Source organism: Lytechinus pictus, chromosome 10, assembly GCF_037042905.1.
Source record: "Lytechinus pictus isolate F3 Inbred chromosome 10, Lp3.0, whole genome shotgun sequence".
In the NCBI taxonomy this organism is placed as follows: Eukaryota; Metazoa; Echinodermata; class Echinoidea; order Temnopleuroida; family Toxopneustidae; genus Lytechinus; species Lytechinus pictus.
Genome location: NC_087254.1, coordinates 34,859,853 through 34,884,188, shown reverse-complemented (window position 1 = coordinate 34,884,188; position 24,336 = coordinate 34,859,853). Strand labels below are relative to the sequence as shown.

Genomic DNA, 24,336 nt, shown 5'->3' with positions numbered 1-24,336 from the left:
GAAGGACCCGTTTTATGTGTGAGCAAGTGCCCCTTGCCTTCTTGTAAGTGCCTTTTAATTCTTGAATCAGTGCCCCTTTTTACCCAAGAAAAGTGCCCCTCACGAACATGTTCTGTGCCCCTTTCACCTGAGAAGGACCTGTTTTATGTGTGAGTAAGTGCCCCTTGCCTTCTTGTAAGTGCCCCCTTTTACCCAAGAAAAGTGCCCCTGCCCCTTTCATTCCTGAGAATGACCCGTTTTATGCCGTTAGCAAGTGCCCTTTTGCCTTCTATAATAGGCGCTCTTTCTCATTTCAGTGCCATTTCTTACCCTTACCATGGACCTGTATATAGGTCCATGCCCTCAAGAACGTGTTCTGTATCCCATTCACCCGAGAAGGACCCGTTTTTATGTGTTTACGAGTTCTCTTTTAGAACAAGAAAAACAATATTCTAATTTTTAAAAATATATGTTACTAATACTAAATAGGTTCATTATTGCGGAATGAAATAATCGCTAGAGGGTATTCATTTGTCTCGCAATCTACTATGGTCAACAAGGAAATTCGTGATCACTCTCGCAAAAAGTGTTCACTAGCTTACAAATTGACTACCGTATCAGATAATTTTCGTCACTTGATAAAGAGTTGCAGCGGCACTCGAAAGCTCGTGAACTTGTAAGCTAGTGAACACTTTTTGCGAGAGTGATCACGAATTTCCTAAAAAGCTAGTGAACACTTTTTGCGAGAGTGATCACGAATTTCCTTGTTGACCATAGTAGATTGCGAGACAAATGAATACCCTCTAGCGAGTATATGTTACTACTTATGAAGAAAGAAAAAAATTGTAATAATCATAGTTTTTACGTGCCATAAGTTTTATGAGGCATGTGAGTGGGTTAGATAAGCAGTGGCGTACAGATGTGGGGAGGGAGCTTGGGTGGCTCACCCCCCCCCCAATTTTTCACGACCAAGAAAAACGGAGTAGGGAAGTAAAAAAGGAGATGGATGAAATGTAATATCATGTTCTTAATATTATGTCAAAATCTATCAGAAAATTAGATTTTTGTTATAAAAATGTCAAAAATTTTGCTCGCTCGCAACTTTTATAAATTTAACGTGATGTGACATATATATATAGCCGCCTGAAATTCTTTTGGCTATTATGCCACTGTAAACAAGTCGTTTGTTTTCATGATTGTTTTAAGATAGTGCCCCTTTCGAAAAAAGTGCCCTTTTTCCCCTGTGCCCCCTCCACTTTCAAATTCGCTCCGCCGCCCCTGGCATAGGCTGGTTCGGTGGGAGGGGGGGGGGGCGAAGTGGCCGCCCCTCTAAAATGAAACAAAAAAGAGAGAAAAGATAAAGAGGAAAGAAGTATTTTTTCAAAGTTGCTAGAAATCATCGAAATAGCGCTCTCTATAACGGATGAAGATCTATGAAAACTTTGAAGGAAAAAAAAATCGCCCGAATCGCGCCGGAAGATCAAGCTAGCTGAGCTCGCTATATACGAGACGAGCCCGGGTGCGCACGCGCGCGCGCGTTTGACCCGATTTTGTCGATGTCGCGCGCGCACACCCGTCGACGGTGCTCGTGAATGCTGGAGCTCCTCCTTTATTTTGGACTAAAAAAAAGAGAAGTTTAAGGCTCGATTCCATGAGGTTATTGGTTCCCTGTACATATTCTGAACAGGGTCTGTGAGTAGAAACCCCTGGCGAATCATCCTTACGTTAAAATCTTGAATATTGCTTTGACAAGTCTTGTCAATGTCATCCCAAAGTTCGCACACTTGTCTGATTGTCGCCTGTACCGCAGTGCTGCTGATAGATCGCGCCAGTGCAGCGCCTTCCAGGAAGTAGACGTAGACCTCGGCTACGTTTATAGTGCATGCATGCCCAATTTGGTTTTCTACTCTTGTTGAAGTTGAGCCTTGAGGTAGCGTCGCCGATCGCTTGATTCAACATGGCGGATACCGATTTGAAATACCTGACTGTTGACAAACACCTGATCAACGACCCTGCATATCATGCACAATGGGCAGCAAAAAAGCTTGTCTGGATACCTGATGAAGTCAATGGATTTATTGCTGCAAGCATCAAGGAGGAAAAATCGGGGCAAGAAATGGTGGTGGAGATTCTTGACACCAACAAAAAACTTACAATCAACAGAGATGATATCCAAAGGATGAATCCACCGAAATACACGAAAGTTGAGGATATGGCAGATCTGACTTGCCTCAATGAAGCATCGGTCTTACATAATCTCAAGGACAGATATTATTCTAGTCTCATCTATGTAAGTATAACCAAGAAGATGGGCGCGAATCGTGTAAATCAAATGCAACCATAATCTAATGTTAAAGTAATAAAGACCCCCCCCCCTGTTGCCCCACAAGCAATGTCATATTATAATTTCTATCTCAACACACACCATAATCAAAAGAGGATCTAGATCTACATGTACACACCGCAAAAGTTGGATAATTTGATAAAAAGGGTCAAATTTTGCGATGAAAAATTAGAATGTTTGTACACAAGGTCCCTTTTTAGTTTTGGTTTAGGCCTACATTTACTTGATTACCAAAGGCAAAGCATGCAGAGGTTTTAATTGTCAAACTCTGAGAAATAAGGGCTCTAAAAGGTGCTCTATGGATGGATCAAGAAAAAAGTAATTCCCCTTTAAAATTTTTAAGGGATATGGGAAAATGCATTGAATTTTAGATACCTCGACCTACAATACAAGTAGACCTCTACAACTCCTGATTTGCAGCACTCCTAGTACCAATGAGGTCCAACATTACATGTATGGACCTCATAGGCGACATCAGTAGTATTTTTGGTTAGAAATCTCTTAGAACAGGATATTTATATATTATATCACAAGTACAAGCTATATTCCTTTCTCTTATTTAAATTATAATTTTATAGTGTAAATGCATCGTTAGCAACAACAAAAAAATGAAACAAATGAAGGGGAACTTACATTTTCACGGCTTTTTCCTGATTTTCTGGGCAGCTGCTCTTCTCTTCTGACTCGCGATCGAAGCTGATATGAAGATCACGTGATTCGCGTTCTCGTCAGCTGATCGGTTGGTTATTCTTTTCGTCAGACGTTAATAATATATATTTTATAATGCTAGCATTCATCGCTAATTTCGGTGAAAGAGATTGAAGTTAAACAGCGCCAGGTCGGAATCATAATTATTTTGGAAGAGTGTATTTATACACTCGATCTCATACCTGACGTAGACGGCGCTATTCAACAAATGCACAATCTTCAATATAAAAAATAAAACAGAAAGAATGCCTTGAACACAGGCCAAAATGCCTAACGATTTCTCCACGGCATTAACAACTATCGTAAAGGGCGCTCCATTTATCAATAAAGATGGATGCTAAGCTGTCTATGGCGACAAAATTTGCCGCAAATATTTACGAAGAATTGTGAGAAATGGTCTGAAAATGCAACAAAAGAACCGGTGAGTACCGATTAAACATTATCAATTTATTTAATAGAACATATTTAATGACTACAATGTAACAATTTCTAGATAATATTGCTTAGTTCTAAGCTAGGGCGGCCCAAATGCGCGTGAGTGGAGTCCCAGTTTATTAGCACGGGTAAGTATTGGGGTGTCGCCTAGAGTGATTTGCAGTAGGTATTCCTGGTCATAAAAAACAAAATAACTTGTCAAATTAAATAGCATTTTTTATTGCATGTTTAAAGGGGAGGGAGGATTTGCTTTTGTAGTCACATGGCTGTTTTTCGGTTGGATATTTTGATCACCATGATCAGGCTTTTGACTTTTATAGTACATGTATTTCTTTATTTTATTTATTTATAGACCTACATGTATATTTCTTTTTTATTGAGAAGGAGGGGGGGGGGGTATGTTGCCTGGAATAAAATGACAACTGTAGTGAGGTTCAATAAGAGGGAAGGATTAAGCTCCACTGTATAATATGCGAGCATCTTACTTTGTTATTGATTCTAATTCTATTGTTACTTTCTTACGCAGAGTTTATAACCTATATCATCCTGTACTTTAGCCTATTCAGTGTAGGCTTTGATGTTAAGCTCCAACTCACTTCCACTGATGATCACACTAGTTGCTCCTCCCTTTCTCACGAAACACAAGGTTTCATTGTGGATTAGTTAGGTGTGAGCTTTTACTTGTAGTAATGCACAGATTTCCTCTATGAAGGGCTTATTGCTGCTGGCTGGAGCAAATGTCTTGCAATTCCAACAATTATTGTATGGTGACCACCATGGAAACAAGGCTCCTCACCCTCAAAATCATGGTTCCATAGCAGTTACCAATAATGGCAGAGCTACCAAATAAGAAAGTCCCTTATCTAATACCAACCAGGCAAGTGTTTCATGAAAGTTGTCAGCACTGAATTGTCAGTGCTGACTATTTTAGTGAAATCCTTGCTTTTGATTGGCTGAGAAGCACTGACCTCTGACTGTTACTATGGTAAATGTTGGAGAAAGACAACTTGTTAGTGCTGACAACTTTCATGAAACAGTCTCCAGCTGTGCTGAGTGTGCTTACACTGTCACACTCCCTGTAAACAGGGTTTTCAAAATGACCCCTGATTGAAAAAATGTTCCTTTTCATTTATTGACTTTTGCTTTCTTTGAAAATTTGACCCCTTGATCTTATTACCCTACAGTTTCTGCTAGTTTCTAACATGGGCATCCTACCATTTTCATTTGGGTCAGAGATTTTTCTTGTATCCTGATTCCTAAATGCCTTTATTATAAGATGACTATAAAAATTGCCATTATCCTTTTTAGGTTGTATGTGTAGAGCAGTAGGCCTGCCTATATTATTTCCCTGTGGAAAAAAAAAAAATTATGAACTGTTAAAAATGGTGATCCACCACATTAAATGACACATTGGAGAGCGTAAGAAGATACATGTATATGTATGTTAAATCCATTCATAATTTCATTTCCATAATACAGATTTTCACTTTACCTGTTTTTTTTAAACCTGACATCTTGATGGATTTCCCCTTTTAAAGGAAAATTCAACCCAAATTACGATTGTAAATAAAACAAAAAGAAAAATATCAAAGAAGCAGATATTATAATCCTTACAACTCTTCACTGCCATGATAGTAATCCTGTGGCCTACATGTGTAATGGATCAACATTTAAGAAAGTTTTTAATATTTTCAAAAAGTTACTGAAATTGTAAATGAAAGAGTATACCTACAAACAGGGTAGGAATTAATTTTGTTTTTTTAGGGGCTCCTTTTTTTTACATTGGGGCTACCACTGAATATCTTGGGGCTACTTTCTAATTCATGGGACTACTTTTTTTATCGCATATCAGCAATTACCTTTTGACATTCCGAGACTCAATGTGATGCCTAAAAGCTCAGAATATTTTTAACTGTAATTACTGTAGGCTACAGGCCTTACAATAAACAACAGTGATCCCACCAGAGCAGTGGCGTACCTAGGCTTTTTCACAGGGCGGCAAATTCGTCCGCCCAAAAATGTGACAAGCAAAAAAAAAAAAAAAAAAGTGCATGGGTTGTGACTCGTCGGGGGGGGGGGGGGGCAAACTGCCCCCTGCCCCCCCGTAGGTACACTAGTGCACCAGAGTCGCCTTCAGCTTCACACACTTCAGATTCGAGCCAATCGAGGCCCCAAGACTTTACTGTCGATTGTCTCTGTACAGTACTGTTTCTTTTTTGGCTTATCCTTCTCAACAGTATCTCGATTTGGAGAGGCTTCTGGCGCTGGCTCTGGCCGTTTGGCAGAGCCAGGTTGAACTCGAATTAGAAACTTATCCATCTCGCACTCCGACTCGACGATGTCGATAATCAGCGCTGTCACAATCACCAGATGATCGCATACAATTCTGTGCATGCCTAGTACACATAATATACCGTACGATGCACATGGTCTCGTTACCAGCTGTGCAGTCTAATCGTGCACGCGTACATGTACATAAGCCATGCGGCAAGTGCGTCAACAATTCTAAAAAACCCGTGCTAAAGACTATGCGTACTCCGCATCCCATATTGCATTGCGCGTTTATTTTCAATCGCGAAGCTTCCGGTGTTACGGAAGGCTAGGCTCGGATATTGCATCGACCGTTCAACTTAAAGTTGGCAAGGGCGATATAAAAGATGCGCTTGCTCCGCCGCCGGAGAACATAATTATGTGAAGTGTTTTTTACATTGTCGATGGTATTTTATTGGGGCGATTCTGAAATAAATAGTCGCCCAAAAGCATTGGGTTTTGAGAATTTTTATGGGCGATTTGGGCTGTCATGGGGGCAAAATCGCCCGTCGCCCCCTTGTTATTCCGACCCTGCCTACAAACATATGTGATTCCATACATGTACATACACACACCTCAATCAATATGTGCAATGTACATGTACATTAAAACAAATTTGCCAAATTGGGATTAAAATAATAGATTAAAAGATCTAATGTTGTTTGAGACAGCCATTACTTTTATATACATGTAGGCTTTTTCTTAATAATTAATACCGGTAGTACCACAATTATCATTTTATTATCAAACTTTGATTCCCCTTTAATTCTGAATGCCTATGAACCCAGTCTGTGTTTATACAAGCAAGCATGGGTCACGTCCACACACACCGGCCCTTTCAGTGACTCACACTGCCTAGCTGGGAGGGCATAACTCTTGCCTCATATTACAGTAGAAAACATATCCAACTAGAAGCAGGCAAGAATGTGAAATGTTTAGGGAAATGTTAGAACATGATGTACATGTACAGTACTGGGTACCCCTCCCTCACTGTCTCAATGGCAAATGTTGCCATGTACATTAGGCCTACAGATAAAAAGTTATTGAAGTTTGTCTTTACTAGAAATTGATCAAAACTTATTTTGCCTACATGTAGATCTTCTGTCTTTTTAAAAATGCAATCTCCTCCTGATTGCACTGCACTCCTTTCCGCACATAATATAGGGCCTACATGTGATGATCTGAAAATGATACTGTGGGAGTGAAAAAAAATTAGTGTACTGCACTCTAAATGGTATGATCTTAAAGACTCAAACTGTTCATGAGAAAGGGGGAAAAATGCATATTAAAAAGTATAAAGCCTGTAGGCCTTCATCTACATGTTCATAAATTTATTTTGCTTTATAGGCCTAATGTCCATTCTGGTTCAACTGTAATTTTGATTCCTCCACAATCTATACTATATACATAGGCCTACATGTACCTCTCCAGTCCAATTAATTCAGGATTGTATTGAATTGGTTGCATAGACCTCTGATTGCCAGTTGATATAAATGCAGGCTGAAACCGCTGAATGAATTAGACCTTTTCATCCTAACAATAACTCTACATCAAGACTGATAAGAAGGAGAGCAGTCATAAAATAGATTTGTTAGAGGGGAAGTGAAAGTCACCTGTTTAATATCCTGACACACCTTGACCTTCAAACTTTGATTATGATAGCAGTGGTAATCACTCATGTTCTTTTCTCCCTCCTACGTGTACACACTATATTACTGTAGGTTGTGAGTAGAAACACGTACTACATGTACATGCAGGAAACTTGATTACATCAGTGTAAATTGCATTTGGTTAATTGGTTTGCAGTTATATGAGATGTTAATGATAGACAAGGAAATTAAAGGTAGTTTACTGTTCATGTTCTTAAAAACGACTTGAAGACCATTTAGTATCATGACCGTGCTGCATCATTTATCATGTATACTGTATCTTCATGCGTTAGTGCCATACTCTTTTTTTTCTTTCTTAAACTGCTGTGAAGCAAAAGACTAAATATAAAGCTGTATAACACAGATATCTGCACGGCACAGGGGTTTAATTAATGATGACTGACTCTAAAGTTCAAGTCGGCGTTGCGTTGCATCCTATTTTGCAGGAGCTGTAACGGCTAATGAGATAATACGTCTTCATCATAGAAGAAGGAAATGACCTGTGCCCAATATTTGGAGTTCCTTATAATCCTTACAACTCTTCACTGCCATGAAAGTAATCCTTTGGCCTACATGTTCGGCTCTCTTCTCCCTGTAAATGGGCTTAAAATTCTGGGACCATCTTTGTAGTTGTATTTGATTATCATGCTTGTCTGAGTACATGTCTACAAAAAAACGTTCTTGAAGTGTTTTGTATGATATGCAGTTAGGACCTCTAAAATTCTCCTCGTATTTTGCCTTGAAAGTGGTCCATGTTTCCCAATGTCATGTAGGTAATTAATATTTGGTTCAGTAGGGTTGAGGTCACAAAGTCCATACCTGAAAATATCTTAATATCACTCACAGGATAATTGCATATAAATGTAAACAATGAGGGATCAGCTTCAAGCTTACATGTAGCTCATGTCCAGGGAGTTGATGAGGTTGAATTTGGGGGTCATAAGGTCAAAGGTCACTAAATATTGACAGAAATAAATTGAAGTTGAGAATCATCTACATACTATACACTGTATGTATAGAGGAGTTTTTGCAAACTATTCACCTCTCGGAGTATATTTCCGCCAAGGAACATTTTGATGGTATTTTACTGTAGTGTTTAATATAGGGTCTACAGTGCAGTGTGTTCACCCAAAATCTGGTAGTTGAAACCAGAAGTGATCCCCTAGCATGACAATATTTTCTCAAGTATCTTCCCTCTATCCTATCAATAGACATACCCTAGACACAGGTGCATGATGTGATTTGTCTCAAAAGGTCAGCATGTACTGTACAAAAAGATGAATAAATGTGGGGGAGAGATTTATTGAAGAAAAAGCCCTGAAATGACTATTGTCAGCATTGTGCAAGCACTTGGGTCTCAGGAGAAGATGTTGAATTTATTCTGGGGAACAAGGGGCACTTGTTTGTGGATAGTTGATTCTAAGCTGTTGGGTAAACTAATTCAGGGTTGGTAATTTAGTTTCTTGTAATGCTATGTAGCATGCACTGTATGGGTGTAGTTTTTGACTGGATGCTAACTTACAATTTGCACATTTATTTATATCAAGCCACAAGTGATACAGAAACACAAAAAGTGATTTTATTACTTCTTAACCTTACCTCAAAGGTCATAGCTAATATAGCTTGCATTATCCAAATTGCAGAAAAGAGAAATGAAAAATTGTAAAGCAGTGTACAGAAGGATGTAAAGGCTGCAATTAATTTTTGATATTGCAAGAATTATAAAATATTGATTATTTAGGCCAACATGTAAATTTGAAAAATAAATATCTTTAATCATTTCAATTTAACCTTGGAAAGTGAAGAGAAAACAAGTAAATATTTGAACTTTGTCTTTACTTTAGAGATGCCTGATACGTGTAGTTTATAATTCTCAAATGTAAGTACATCACTGTGCATGTACATGTATGTAGTAACTATGTACAGTACATGTTTAATAGTTAAATCTTTTTATATAAAATTATTCAAAAAAGAAAAAAATAGTCTTTGGAGTTTAGTCTGTATTCTGTCCAGTCACCTGCCGTATCACTGAAAGTCTAAAGCTCAATAGATATCTGAAGTAGGAGCTGTTGTATAAAACTTTAATGAAATCAGATCACACACAACAAATCTTCCATCAATGTACATGTAGGCAAAATAAAGATAGTCTTGAATTGCTACTTTGCCTACATTCTTTAATAATCAGAAATAAACTGAATTTCTGTTTAAAAGAAACATTCGGGGTTTATTTGATCTCTGTTGGAAAGAGAGAATTCTTTGATGTATTCATTTCGTTTCTTGGCAAATATTGTGGTACGACTGTTGCAAAATAATACATTATTAATTATAAAGAATATTTGAAAAAAATGTTGCATCTTGGGTAAGGATCCAGGAACAATGAGAGTACTTTAAAGTCTTCAACTGGTGCTGAAAGTAAAATGGATATAATTGTCAATATATTGGATTTATATATATTTGTCAATATGTTTGTCAATGTATATTGGATTTATTTGTCAATATATTTTAGTCAATACTTCAATTTTGTGTAAGCATATTAAGGAATTATTATTCACTTTATTATTGTACATTTTTGTAATGAGACACTTATCTGTGAAATTGCAGCACAAAGCAGTATAATGTAGCTACTTGTATGTAACTGTAAGTTGGAATTCGCAACTTGACCTTCATCAAAAAGATTGAAATGAAATGATTGATGACCCCCAAAAATGTGAAGTACACTTTATAAGGAAGGTCTCATCGTGGTTACATGTATCTGTTATTTTTCCCATGTTCTCATGGGGGTCCAAAGGAAATACTGTCAAAGAACCTGAAGAAAAATCTATTGAAAACCAGCCACCTGAGCACTCACCCATCCACTCCTACACTGTATACACTCCCTGTGAATAAGGTTGTTGCATGCAGTGTAAATTTGGGTGAGGAAGTGAATTTCTTGTTATTAGACCAGGAACACTTCATTTGCATAACAGTAGGCCATGAATTCAACACCGTTATTCAAGAATGGGAGTGGCAGAGACTGGTAGAGGCCTTTTATGTCGTTGTCATTCTGTGTGGAGAGAAGCAGCGATTAAACTAGGAAGTTGTGATACCTGTATAGAGTTGTTTTTCCTTTGATTCACGATCTTTAATTAATAGATGGTTTTTATGGCTTTGTAAGCTGGAGGTTAAACTGTAAACAGCACAACTTTATTTAATTATTTTATGTGATCATTAATCACAAGTTAATGCAGAACTCTCAAGCAACCCACCACCTGTACAAATTTCCAATACTTTCACATTCACACTCATCTTACATGTACATTAAGTTTCAATTTTCAATATCATTTATTTATACAATTCAATGAAAAAAAAAAAACATTGTAAATTGCACAAAATGAATAAAGTGCATGGAATAATATTTTTTTTTCCTCCAAAATCATTAAATTCCTCATCTCTAAAAACAAGCAAGATACAAAACATACAGGCATGAACTATTATAAAAGGCTGGTGGAGATTTAATATCTTGATTCATCAAAACTATTCTTCTCCAAGAAGGCTGTTTGGTTTAGAGAATCTCAATATCGAAAGTTTGGGCTGATGAAGAACATCCTAGTTTGTTCTCAAAGGTTATGCCTGAAAATCTACACCTTTTCATCAACTGGATGATTGAAGCTATTACAACTGATAAACTTTCACTCCTAACCCTTTACTAGCATCAGATTGTTGGAACATGTTCTGAGAGCATTTGGTTGCTTTGATGAGAACTTCAAAGCAACCAAATGGAAACCATGATAATGTTTGGGCAATCCACTTTAAAAAAAAACCCCACCCCCCAAATTGTTTTTATTATAGTTGGGAACCTTGTAAATTTATTAGAGGTAACATTGCATAATGCAAACATACGAGATCTTTATGTTAACTTTAATTTCTGAATAAAAATAATTTTGTTCATTTAATTGTAATGTATGCATTGAAGGCCTACGTGTTACTGTATAGCGGATAAAAACAAATGTATGCAGTGAAGGCCTACGTGTTACTGTATAGCGGATAAAAACAAATGTATGCATTGAAGGCCTACGTGTTACTGTATAGGGGATAAAAACAAATGTATGCAGTGAAGGCCTGCGTGTTACTGTAAGAGCGGATAAAAACAAATGTAATTTGGGCATAGCACTCTGTCAAAAATGAAAAATTTATTGAGTGATGGTAGTACATCAAATTAAAAGCATGCCAAATACTGTCACCTAGAAACAGAAAAATGATAAACTCAAAGTTTTTATATCAATACAAAACAAAAAAGCAAAGGGGAAGGGGAAGACAAAAGGGGGAAAAGGGAAATGGAGAGGATTTTAAGTTGCATTATATGACACACTACGAGGTGAATCAAGGGCTCAACCAGTAAAATTTGGCCCTTGTTTTTTTATCAATTTTTTTTGTTTTATTTTTTTACCAAAACGTCTTTGCAAACTGTTCTTGAATACTTTCTTCGGTTAGTGCAGATTGAATGCAGCGTTGATCATGTACATGTATAATAGAACAAGATGTCTCAGGTGAAAGTACTTTTTTGCATGCAGCATGGTAGGGCTAATTGCTGTGAAAGGGCGCAGCTTGTGTCTTCTTCTCTCTCCCTCGGATAGACACAGATAGGGATCCAATAAAGGTTATCTTCAAAATGGCAAGGATCGCCCCCCTTGGGCTGGCTACCCATTGAGGTGTTAAACGTTAGCATGTGTGAAGAAATGCACCTAATTGAAATATACTTTAATACATCATCTTGTGTAGACAACACTATACACTGAGAGAAATGTACACGATGTTTGATCATTCGCACATGCAGGGTACATTCATGATTCCAAATCTGGTGAACGACTCCTGTGATGTTTATTGTTTAATAATTATCATAAACATTGGATTTGTAATCTGGAAAGTATGTAAACATTTGGTCTTGTAGGGTAATATGAAAATAAATATAAGCAATTTACAGTGCCATCTATTGGTTTATTTCAAGTTCGTCCAATTTCAAACTCGTCTACTAAGATTTGGTCCACCATCAGTTCGTCTACTCACCACATGGTTCACTTTCATTCAGTCTAATGCCATTCCGTGCAATAACCATTTGGTCCAATTGCCATTTAATCCATATACCATATGGTCTAACTGGACTAAAGTGTTAATTAGGCAAAATGAATGAAAATGAAATGCATATTAGACCGACTGGTTATGAGATGAAATGGTGATTAGACGAAGTGACGATTGGACAAAAAGGTTATTGGTCCAAATGGTTATTAGACAAAAATGTTGATGGATGGAATGGCATTGGACTAAATGAAAGTAGACCATGTGGTGAGTGGACGAGTTGGCAGTAGACGAATTGGCAATTTACCCTGTCTACGTGTAGATGAATGATCTAATCCGGGTGCGCTATTATTATTACCCTGGCTTTAGCTCGAGCTGCCTCTCTGCGCCCAGTGCATTCAGGGAATTAATCCTGCAGTGTACCCAATAACCACCTGGGTTGAGTGAAGCCGGATGTGGGTAAAATTCCTGCTTAAGGAAAGCTATAGGATTAAAACTAGGATTCAAACTCATGAATTTCTGATTAAAAGACAAAGAGTCAGAACTCTTTAATACACCACAAGACCACGATGTGTTCAAACTTCAGAAAGCACACTGCATACATGTGTACATTTTGATACATGTTCTGCTTTTGATTACTGGTAATTCAATTATTTTCAAATCTTTTCTGATGGAATCCTCTTTATATGATCAGTGGGGGTCACATTTATGAAATGTCATTACATATAGGGCCTATATGTGATGAATTCAATAAGTTTTCAACCTTTTTATGTAGGCCTACAAAATATACCTCTCTACTATTATAAATAGGGTTTAAATCTGAGTCAGTGTTATAACCCTATGGTCAGTGATGCTAGTAATTGCGGGTCATTTAGGAAGAAATGGGCCTATTTTTCATCCCTTCATTGGGACAATTATAGCTAAACTAATATTGGTCAAATCAGTAATTGCCCTGTGCACTGCAAAGTCGTTCATTATTTTATTAGGCTCTATTTAAAGTTTGTTGCCTTGCTCCATGTAGCATTTGGTTTAACCATATTCCAATCTGGTAATGCCATTTGAGCAGTAATTTGCTTTAAAAAATACTTGCCAGTCTGTGTGTGTGTGTATGGATGGGGAAAAAAACAAGGATGACAGCTGAGTTTCTACACCATCTTCCAAGGAGAGATAGGTCATTATATAGCAAGTGCAGGATCCTCATTTATACAGGGGAAATGTCTTTTACATTTAATGATGGCAGGTAGCAACAGCAAATATGTACAATTGCAATTGTAAAGCTATGCCAAGCTGAAGCATTAAAAACTATGGAATGAATATAATGCATGATGAGCTTTGGCCGTACCGGTCCATGATATATTCTACCTGCAGCTTTACATAATAACGTTATTATGTACATGTAGGCTTTATACCATTTTATATTATTTGTATGTGCATAGGAAATTTTATTTTATTATTTATCATTATAATTATTATTCACTATCACTATGTATAACCAATAAACATAGAGCATTCGGTATTGAAGGAACAAATTATACAAATACAAGTACTTCATTATTTAATCGGTTGCATCCTTTTAATAGCCATTTTCAGGTTTGAATAAAAGATATACAGCAAAATTGCATTAATATATACTGCTGTTCCTTCATTATGAGATGAGTGCTCAGCATTGGTGGAATAGAATAGGGCCTACACATTGCCATGAATTTGCCACGAAACACCAGTGCAACTTAGTTTGTCATCATGACGTTGTGTCTTCAACATCAAGTCTCTTTGATGCATGATGAGAAATAGTTGTGTATACATAGAGAGTGTTATGAATCAACTGATTATAATAATTAGCAGCGAGGCGCTCAGATGACTAAGTCCACCGTGACGAGACTGCCGATTCTGATATCAAACCAAATGTAAACCAAATGTGCCTTATTTCATTCATTCATTCATTCATTCTCATTCATTCATTGTGAACGTGACTGATAGTGATATTGTGGAAGAATCATCGGCCTTGTGATGTATGTTATCATTGTGTAAGGGCATTAGGATTTGTGTATGTGGTACAAGGAGAAGTTTTGTTCCACCACTGTGCTTTACAATTGGTCAGAGTTGACTGTATAATTGTCTCATTTCCCTTTTGAAATGGTTGTTTTAAAGTCATTGACCATTTGCTTTCAACTTGTTGACCAGTTGCTTGTAAAGCCATTGACCACTTGCTTTAATCTTTTTGACTTTGACCAGTTGCTAAATAAAGTCATTGACCATTTGCAGCTCTAGTTGATAGAAGATATAGCTGGATTTAAACTTGGCCCTTTTGTGTGGATAGGTTGATTGAATGAGTTCTGGGTGATGATTCAGTGTGTCCAATTGAAAGATCATTCAGCTCAAATTTGAATTCAAATCAGTGATTCACAAAAGACTTTAAATACCACTGTGGTCTATTATATACAGCTGTGTAGATTATGCATTGCACTTGAAAGGTTTCTTCTGGCACTTTTGATTGTGCGTGTAAATGAAAATTTAATTAAAGCGAATAAAGATGATTACTTGAGGGCTAAACCCAAATATCAAAATTCAAATACACGTGCATGTTTTAAAGAGCTGTGTAGATATTAATTTGCACATGAAGTCCACTTGTAAGCAAATGAAGATGATCAAATGATTTAAATGACAACCCCGTATTGAATCAAGAAAGATTATAAATATTTGCATGTAATGAATGTACATGTACTACTTGTAACATGTAATGAGCACAATATTTAGGGTGTTTCATGTTTAAAAAAAGTACAGGGAGAAGGGGGTGGGGTAGGTAGAACTACACCAAAACTTCTATGAAGTTTATTTCCGTTTTCTGTTGGAGTTGATCTAATCACTATTTTCCTCTTCCCCTTTGCCCCCCATCCTCCCACAGACCTACTCTGGACTGTTCTGTGTGGTCGTTAACCCCTACAAGAGACTTCCCATATACCATGAAAAGGTCATCGAACTCTACAAGGGAAAGAAGCGCCATGAAGTGCCCCCTCACGTGTATGCTATCACAGACACTGCCTACAGGAGCATGCTTCAAGGTTTGTGAAAAATTTCATGTTCAAGTCAATATTTAATGTGATACTAAGAGCAAGGATATGCTACAATAGCATGGATGAAATCCATGTACGGAAAACTATATCTACATGATTGAATCATTCAAGTGAAAATGCACTTTTACTTTTAATACATAAAAAACACTATCATCACCATAAATTTTGTTGAAAATTCTTATGGTGTGATGCAGGGAAAAATTTCACTAGGCTGGGGGCAATTTAGCCCCTGAAATGCTCAAAAGAATTCTGGAGACTAAAAAAAAAGAAGCACTGGAAATAACCATTTATTGCAATGTTAACTAAAGCTTATCCAATGTTGCAGATTTAGGCAGTAAGTTGTGAAAAGTAGCCCCTGAAAATATTTTTTTTTGCCTGGTGTGATGAAAGGAAAATCACTTCCATATTACCTACATGATGAATGTTGGCACTGTACGTGATAGCCTAACTTTCCTTATCCAGTTTTGTTGTGTTGTGAAGCTCCAGCAATATTGAATAGAAAGCCACAAATCAAAAACATCCCTAAACATGGAAGGGGGCCCCCATATGAAACCAAGACACCCTGCATATCGTTGATGCCTGGGACAAAAATGATCAAAAATAATCTCCTGAGTAATCCTTTGTCATATCATAAGGAGTAGTGAAATGATTAATCTTTACCCTCTTAAAGCCTATCTTTAGTTTGGGTAAATCCTTCAAAAGTGCATGTCACTATTGCCATTCTTTACTAGATTGTATGAATATGTGTCTACTATTGGTGAAGGATATGAAATAAAAATGTGCTTTCTTTGATAAATTTACAGATTTTACATCAAAAATTTATTTTGATTGGGTGCTCAATCAAAATAAAACATCTACATAGTTTTTGTCTTGTTTTTATAATGCCACTTCTTGGTGATGAAATGGGCTGAAAATTGCAGGATGCAATCTTTGCCATTAGATTTTTAATTTCCAATTTACTAAATTTTAAAGTTAACATCAAAAGGCATTTTTCAATTAAAATAATAAAACGTTACCGCTAGATGCCAAATTTGACTTCTAACGGTTGAAGAAACATCCAATGACCACTACACTTCTGTAAAATTGGAATGAGAGACGATACTCAGGAGTATAATTCGCTTTTCTTACCCTTTTCCAAAGCTTATGAGAAGGGTTTGATGCAGATGTGTCAAGAGGGGACACGAATAGAGAGGTTAGAAGTAACCCATTCATGAATGTGACTCTGGGAGGCAGACATGTTTGTACTACTGTATACAGCAATTACTGAAAAATTCTGTGGTCCCGAGCACAGCGAATGTGTGCATCTGCCTTTGTATTCAGATCATCTTCTATCTGTCCAGCTCGAAGAGATCATTCCTAAACATTTCATTGACACCAATTATGCAAAGTTTGTGCTAAAGCAGGTTGCCTGCAGACAGAAAATGATCACATTCTAATGTGAGTATACATCAGTTGGAAAGTTTAGCACTCTGTGGGTTAATTGTAATTGGAAACCGATAGTTGTCCTCGGAATGCAAAACGAAAATAATAACCGCACAGACAGAATATAATTGATTGTAGGAGGTAGGCACCACCCACCTGCCTCCAATGTGAGACTGAAACTAATAGTAGCATCATAGTTGGCTGCTGGTCATATCATTCAAGAACCCCTAATTACAATGCAAGTTGGTTATAATGAACAAATGACCAAAGACATTTGTGGCGAACAAACTCACACATCTTTGAAAAGTACATTTGTACAGGAAGTTGATGACGAATATCAGATACATGTGCTTGTAAAACACAAGAAGTGCATTGCCATTTACTCATGTATAGTATATGTGCCTTAATAATTTCTAAATTTTACTTGATGATTTGGGTTCCAGCAGGTAGACCTACAATTTATTATTTTTTTTATTGACATCTTTAACTTTTGCTTTGATACTATATGCTTTTCACTACCCCCCCAAAAAAAAATATAGAAAAAGTATATGGATGCAAAAAAAAATAAATAAATGCAGAACTGTTTTACAGTATTGCAGAATTCAGAAAAATCCTATGGGGTCATAATGTAGTACATATACTTTGATGAACAGAAATTATGATTTTTGAGATACACCTATTAGAGTACACATACAGGTATGTTCTCTTTGTTTAAACAATTTAATTAAACTTGGATGAATATACTAATTCATGTGAATATGCTGGCATATTTGAAAGTTTATATACTTTTGTGGTGTCTTTAACTAGTCTTTCCTCTACATTCCAATATTTTAGCCAGAAACTTTTTCTTTATCAGAAGACATAAAGATCATCCATGCAAGAATGTAAGAATTGCCACCAGGATTGTACACCAAAACACCCCCTTACGATTGTAAAGAAACACTCCCATATAAACCAAGTCAATTTAGTCTAGCCATTGGCATTACAAACAATGCATACAAAGCTCTTGCGGTATTCATGAAGAAAGAAAATAAATGTTATTTGGTTAAACTTTTAGAAAGCTATTTTGAAGGCAGGGTTGGGCAAAAATGGAGTCTATTGTGCTCCGAGGTCCCCAAGGTTCTTGGGTTTTCTGACTTAGGTAGGATTGAATCATGAAGATCTAGGATGGTAAAAAGAACAGGGCAAAGTCCAGCATCATTTGCATGATGCTACCTGTTTGTCACAGCACTTGGTTAGCATATAATTAGCAAAGGGCATCGTGGCTCTTCGCAAGTTAGAAAAATTGGTGATATACAGTGTATGTACAGTACATCCTCAAACTGTACAAATATGGTTGTAAATTTGTCTTCTGTAGCTTGTACATCCATGTTCTCATATAATTTAGGCCTTGGATGTATAATTTATCCTTCTGATAACAATGTTTATTTTCTGACTGTCTACCTTCATGTCTAAAAAGTTTTATTTTAATTACAAACTTCACTGAAAATTGAATTACCAGTCAATTCAAATGAACACATTGCACTTGTGGTGTGTATTATTACATTACTCAAATATCTCTACTTAAATTTGAATATAGAAGGAAATAAATATATTTCATATGTTGCCTCCTTTGCCATCCGAATGATTATGAACACACAGACCCTGTATGGCATCCAAGCCTACAAAAGAACTAGGCCCTGTCCCTGAAAAATCTCACGATGTACATTTCTACCCCTTTCATAGGTACAGTATACCATGCCAAACCTCACTGCTGCTATATTATGTAGTCAAGCCGTGCAAGATAGAGCTGGTGTAATCTTGTCAGGGTGGCTAATGCTTCAGCTGTAATCGTGTTGAACTTGATTGGTTTAACACTCTCTTTATAATTCCATCCACTGACACGCTATATTAGAGGATGAAGAGCGTTGCCTAATTCGCTTCAATCTTCTTCTTCTTGGAGATGTGCTGTACCCCCTTGAAACATGATTAGATAGGATACCTGCAGGAGAGATGGTTGGCGACTTGAGGTAGGGGATAGGGGGTGGGGGTGGTTGTCACTGTTTGTCACACACAAAAAAAAATATAATTCTTGGTTACTCCCATGATTAAATAGGGCATCTGCAAGAGAGACAATGGTTAGGTTGGCGAATGGAGGTAGGGGTGGGATAGGGAGAAAATTACTCGGGGGTTGGGGGCGATCTAGCCCCGGAAATGCTCAAACGAGCTCTGCAAACTGAAAAGAAGGAGCCCTGGAAATCTCCATTTATTGCAGTGTTATAGCTTATCCAATGTTGCAGATATACTAGGCAGTAAGTTGTGAAAAGTATCCTCAGAAAAATGAACAATATATATTTTTTTGCCTGCCTGAGTTCTGTTTTATTGTTTTTTCAAAGCCTATGTCTTCCAGGTATCAAGGGCAGGTTAAAATTCTTTCCCTACATGTAGGTCTACATTGGATTTCAACTTTATTATAGTCCTGTCATAGACATTGTTTTTGCAGGTGTAAATAATCTGTCTTGCTACAATTTCGCTGCAATAGTGTTATTGTGTGTTCCATATCTGCATGAATTACATGAGTAATGATGAATCAAACATGAAACATGATAGTGCCAATCGAAGACTTAAGGTCAGTTGTGAGCAATGACTGGGTCCAATATTTTATTTCCTTTTCAGTATTTGAGGTGGCTAAGCTTTTAGACTACAGCATAGAATTCAGAAGATAGATGATGAAGCTAATATAGGGCAATCATCTTTATAACTTAGGGCCTATAATATAAAAATAGAAGGTTCTATGTTTTGAAAGATGTGTTACCATTGTGTGAAGAGCGATGATAGACATGACGACTGTTGACAAAGAGTGTTGTAGAGTGACTCCCATATGGTATTTACATCAGTGAATGTCTTGGAAGACTATCTTACGATGATGCTATCCTTCATCCCTCATCTCTGTTTTCATTTTCTTTGTGAGAATTTGGGGTCATCATATGCCCTGCATATAGGCCTACTTGACTATTTTTAATAGTAGCAATCTGAACAGTTCCCGACATAGGTTTAAAGTTAAACTATAATTATAGTACTCGCAGCTAACAATGATTTAATGGGGAAAGTCTATAAAATCAAGGCCATTTTTTACCATTTCTTGAAAGATGTAGATCTGGTATTTAAGCTAAAACCTAGTGATGAAATCTTGAAGTCTAAATGGAGAGTGAGTGCACTATAGTCGCCAACACTGATAAAAGCTCATGTGGGATTATGTATGATTCATGCTTTGAAAAAGACCAGACACCCGGTGGGAATGTCATGTTTATTTTGCTTATTTCTCAGCAGTTATGCATTTTGTACCAGGATGATTTGGATTTGGCACGTATACATTCTAACACTTGAATAGTTATTTTTATTCCATTCGTTTCAAAGTCATCACCGGAACTGGCATTTATGTTTAAACAAAAATCAGTGGTTTCTGCAAAATGTGCAAATTGATGTATTATAGGGCACTTTTTATCATAATTACAATCTCAAGGTGCTTCAGAGCAAATTACAGGGCAAAGAGTGAAAATATAAATTTATGTGATACATTCTTTATGGGGAGATGGGTATCATAGTTCTGGGACCTGCTACATAAAATTTGAAAATAAAAATGGTAATAATGAAACAGCTTTTAATGGGACCCATACTTTAGAATGCCATCTCCTTGAATAGACCTGTGTGCAAGTGTACATGGAGTCTGAAACAATTTGCACAATGGTTTTTACTAGCAATTTCTATAATGAATTTTGCTTTGAGATGCTTGAGCCATAGAGGTAAGCTTCCACATGTAGGGCCTACATGTATCTCCATGCTTGAGCCCAGTGCCTGTGAAACAACTGGAGTCTAGCAGGTGTACTGTATGTGGGAAAGTGATGCCTTGTATTGCACCGCTGTGGCGATATTCAGTGGAATAAGACAAGTCGGTGATAAACCCTCTTAATAACATTAGTGAACTGGACAATACATGCTGGTATGGTGTCCTTCAGGGAATAATCATCAACAAAACCTTGTCCAGTTGATGTTGGTGTTGAAGATCCCAACATGCTGTGATGACCCAGCATAAACTGACCTCTTAGACTGAGATTTATTTTGAAATCATCCAGCGTGAAATATGAGAATATTCAATATAGTACATGGGAGATAGATAGCCGACTCCCAAGCCTAAAGATATTATCATTGGGTGTCATGAAGGATGGCTGAGTGATTTTGGGTTCATAAGAGATTTTGGGTCCTATAGAAAAAATAGCTTTGTAGTATTAGTGCATGCTTTTAAGGAATAAATCAAATATTGGCTTACAAGTGCCATGACAGCACTTCTATCCAACAAAAGAGCTGTATGCCTTTATTCATTTTTTTGTGGTATAATTTCTGGAATTGGATTCTACGTGGCAAACTTTTACACTGTGCCCAACGCTATTTATGAAATAATTGCAAATACTGAATGCAAAATCCATGTCATAATTTCTTTTGGGTATTCAGTGCAACTATTAGTACTAGGCTCTGATTCTGATAATAATGAACATGTGATAATGATACTTGAAATGGTATTCCTAAAAGTGATTCCTAAAACTATTTTTCTTTGCTGTCAGTATTTCTGGAATTGGATTCTATTTTTTTCGAAATTGTTTATTTTGCTCATTGAATTTCTGAGTGCAAAAGCCATAGAGAGATTTCTTTATTTGGGGATTCAGTGCTTCTACAAGTAGGAGTAATATGCTATGATTCTGATAGTTGATAGTCGATAATAATACTTGGGACCAATAGGCCTGTACTTCATTATTACATTCAGATCCAAAGTACATGTATGTTAGCTGTATGTAAGTTAGCCCTCCTGATATTGACTGTATTTCAGGTTGAGCCAAGTAAATGATACTGAGCACCTCGACTTCTAGATTTCTTGTCCAATTAGGTGAGGAGCACATCACCATGTCATACGTGATCTCCCCTATGGCTCCCTCCATTTCAGGTATTTCCCCCCAAGGCTGCACTCTTCTCATCTCTAAGTATGCCCCGGAGGGTGGCAGTTGTCTAGCCGGTTATTAAAGGGGAATCCGTGATAATTAATCATGGAGTATCTCATAGAATCTAAAGTAGCTTCTAGTCTGTGAGATGGTCCTAAGTATTATCAGTCAATTTAGTGCTTCTTTTTAATAGTGTAGTGCTGTACTGGAAAGTCTTCTAATCCAATTTGAGTGCAGGGTGAATACCAAAATGATAGAATGGGTCTGTCGATGTGAATTTGAAGTAATCATGCTATTGAGATTACTTGAAGACACAGATGTCAACAAAACTCTTTAAAAATCCACCATGTCCATGATAGACCTGATATTGTACATGTAGATCTACGTTATGGTGGCTCAGAGGTGGAGCGCCTGACGTGGGTTTGATCTCCGGCCCAGTCTTACCAAAGACTTCAAAATTAGGACCTTCTGCCTTGCTCTGTATTGAGCATTTAGATTGGAGATTGAACAATGATAACATACATGTATGTAGCACCCTGCTGGTAGAGCAGTTTCATAACTAAAGAGGCTAGCTTGGACCCTGGGTATATAAATAAAACTTTATTGTTATACATGTAAGTATGATTAGTAATGCAAGCAAACAACCCAGAATCTGCTAGGTCCATGATAGACCTGTTATGATTTGGTGCATGAAGCTGTTCATGTCACTGTTACTGTTACGGTAGTGAAAATTGCTATTCACTGACAAGTTGTCATTTACTGACAAATTTAATAATTATCCTTGGTTTTTGATATGCTGAGAAGCACTGGTCATCACCTGTTTCTATGGTAATTGCCAGAGCTTGATAATGATATGTTTACTTGGGCTGGCAACTTCTATGAAAAGATGTCCAGGTATAGGAGACTCTTTTTCACTTTAGCCTAGCCTCCCAGACCAGACATCCCTGTGATGCAATGTACAGTAAAACAAGGCAATCTTTGACCTCATTAAGGACAGGGTCAGACTAAGCCCAATCCCCTTGGGGCTCAGATAGAGTGACCTATGGTGAGATCACTATACCAACACCAAACATTGTACAAATGATTAGCAGGTGCTGCAGCCCAGAGCCACTTTTTCATAGATTACCATCTTGGGTTTTATAACTACTTCTGGTGTTATGAAAATTTTATTGTCTTGTAAATCTTGGACATGATCTATAATCAGCTCAAAATGTGGATAATTTACAGTGTATTCTTTGGTCTATATGAGAAGATTTCCATTCTAAAAGGCAGCACAGGTGTGTCATGCACTGTAGTAGGCTCAAGAGTTATAAAGATACAACTTGGATTTGACCATTCAGTACAATGAGGAAAATATATGTAGGCATGCTTACATCAGTGGGTGATACAGTGTAGCCTACATTATATCTTCCAGTCTAATACCTGGATCACATTTGCTCTATGGCGTCTGTACGGCGAGTCGAAAAAACAGCCGTTTTAAAATGTTTTGTACCAGCTGAATATAGGTGGTTTGAATAAAAATGAATAAAACGGCTGTTTTCGACTCGCCGTATAGCAAACGTGACCAAGGTATTAATAGACTCAATCAGTGAGACCTTGATAATCTGTTGTTAAGATTGTACGCTTGAAATATTTTAGGTCAATTTGGATAATATAAATCGGCTAATGTATGTCCTAGATGTTTTTTTTTTCATTGTTGAGAACCAAATAGGTGAAAAGATTAGGGAATTCCTCTCTGCCACCCCACCCCTCTCTCTCTCTTTCTTTTTGTAGGGGGATGCAAAAATTCTCAGGTACGTAATGCAAGCTCAGAGCAGAAGCATATATATATTTTCAATTGAACCCCCACCCTCCCACAAAAACTTGCTTATGGCTTTAATAATTTGTACATTGTATTAAAACTCAATCAGAAATAAATGTGCTTGTTGGCACAGTTTGTAAAGTAGGATATTTATCTTCCAATATCTCATGGCATTAATTTCATTTCATATTTTGAATCACTATCAGTTTTACAAATCTATTTTTGAAATGCCATTGTACATTGGCAGCTAACAGGATTATGGTTACCCACAATCTCTGCTGTTATGTTTTCAAAACTGATCCAGGGAAAATGTTTGACATTGAACAAGACTGACAAGTAATTATATAGGGATAAAAATATTCTTGCTTTCCTCAGAAGTGAGACAATATTTTTGTGATACAATGCCAGGAATGTGACCCTCTCCCCGATCCCTAGTCCCACCTCATTCACTCCGGTGTTGGTGAGGAGGAAGCAAACAGACTCTATGCTCCCGCTGTCTGAGGGGCGTGACCCTAAACCGCAAATATGAAATGTCTTCCAGAGTTCCTGCCACTCTTCAAACTCCTGGACTTTTGCAAGAATTTCATATGGTAAA

The 24,336-nt window shown here is 37.1% G+C and overlaps 1 protein-coding gene across 1 annotated transcript; it reads left to right on the top strand.

Annotated features, from left to right (window-relative positions):
- Nucleotides 1–1,531: 1,531 nt before the first annotated feature.
- On the top strand, nt 1,532–20,580 carry LOC129270542 (myosin-9-like). Its single transcript, XM_054907905.2, has 2 exons — nt 1,532–2,269; nt 15,380–20,580. The coding sequence occupies exons 1-2, from the start codon at nt 1,937–1,939 to the stop codon at nt 15,542–15,544; spliced, it is 498 nt and encodes a 165-aa protein (XP_054763880.1). The 5' UTR covers nt 1,532–1,936; the 3' UTR covers nt 15,545–20,580.
- Nucleotides 20,581–24,336: the final 3,756 nt, after the last annotated feature.

Excerpts from the sequence above, each read along its gene's own strand:
- LOC129270542 (XM_054907905.2), top strand. The coding sequence starts at position 1,937 with ATGGCGGATACCGATTTGAAATACCTGACTGTTGACAAACACCTGATC. Across the intron at positions 2,270-15,379 it reads ATTATTCTAGTCTCATCTAT|ACCTACTCTGGACTGTTCTG; the intron begins GTAAGTATAACC and ends ATCCTCCCACAG.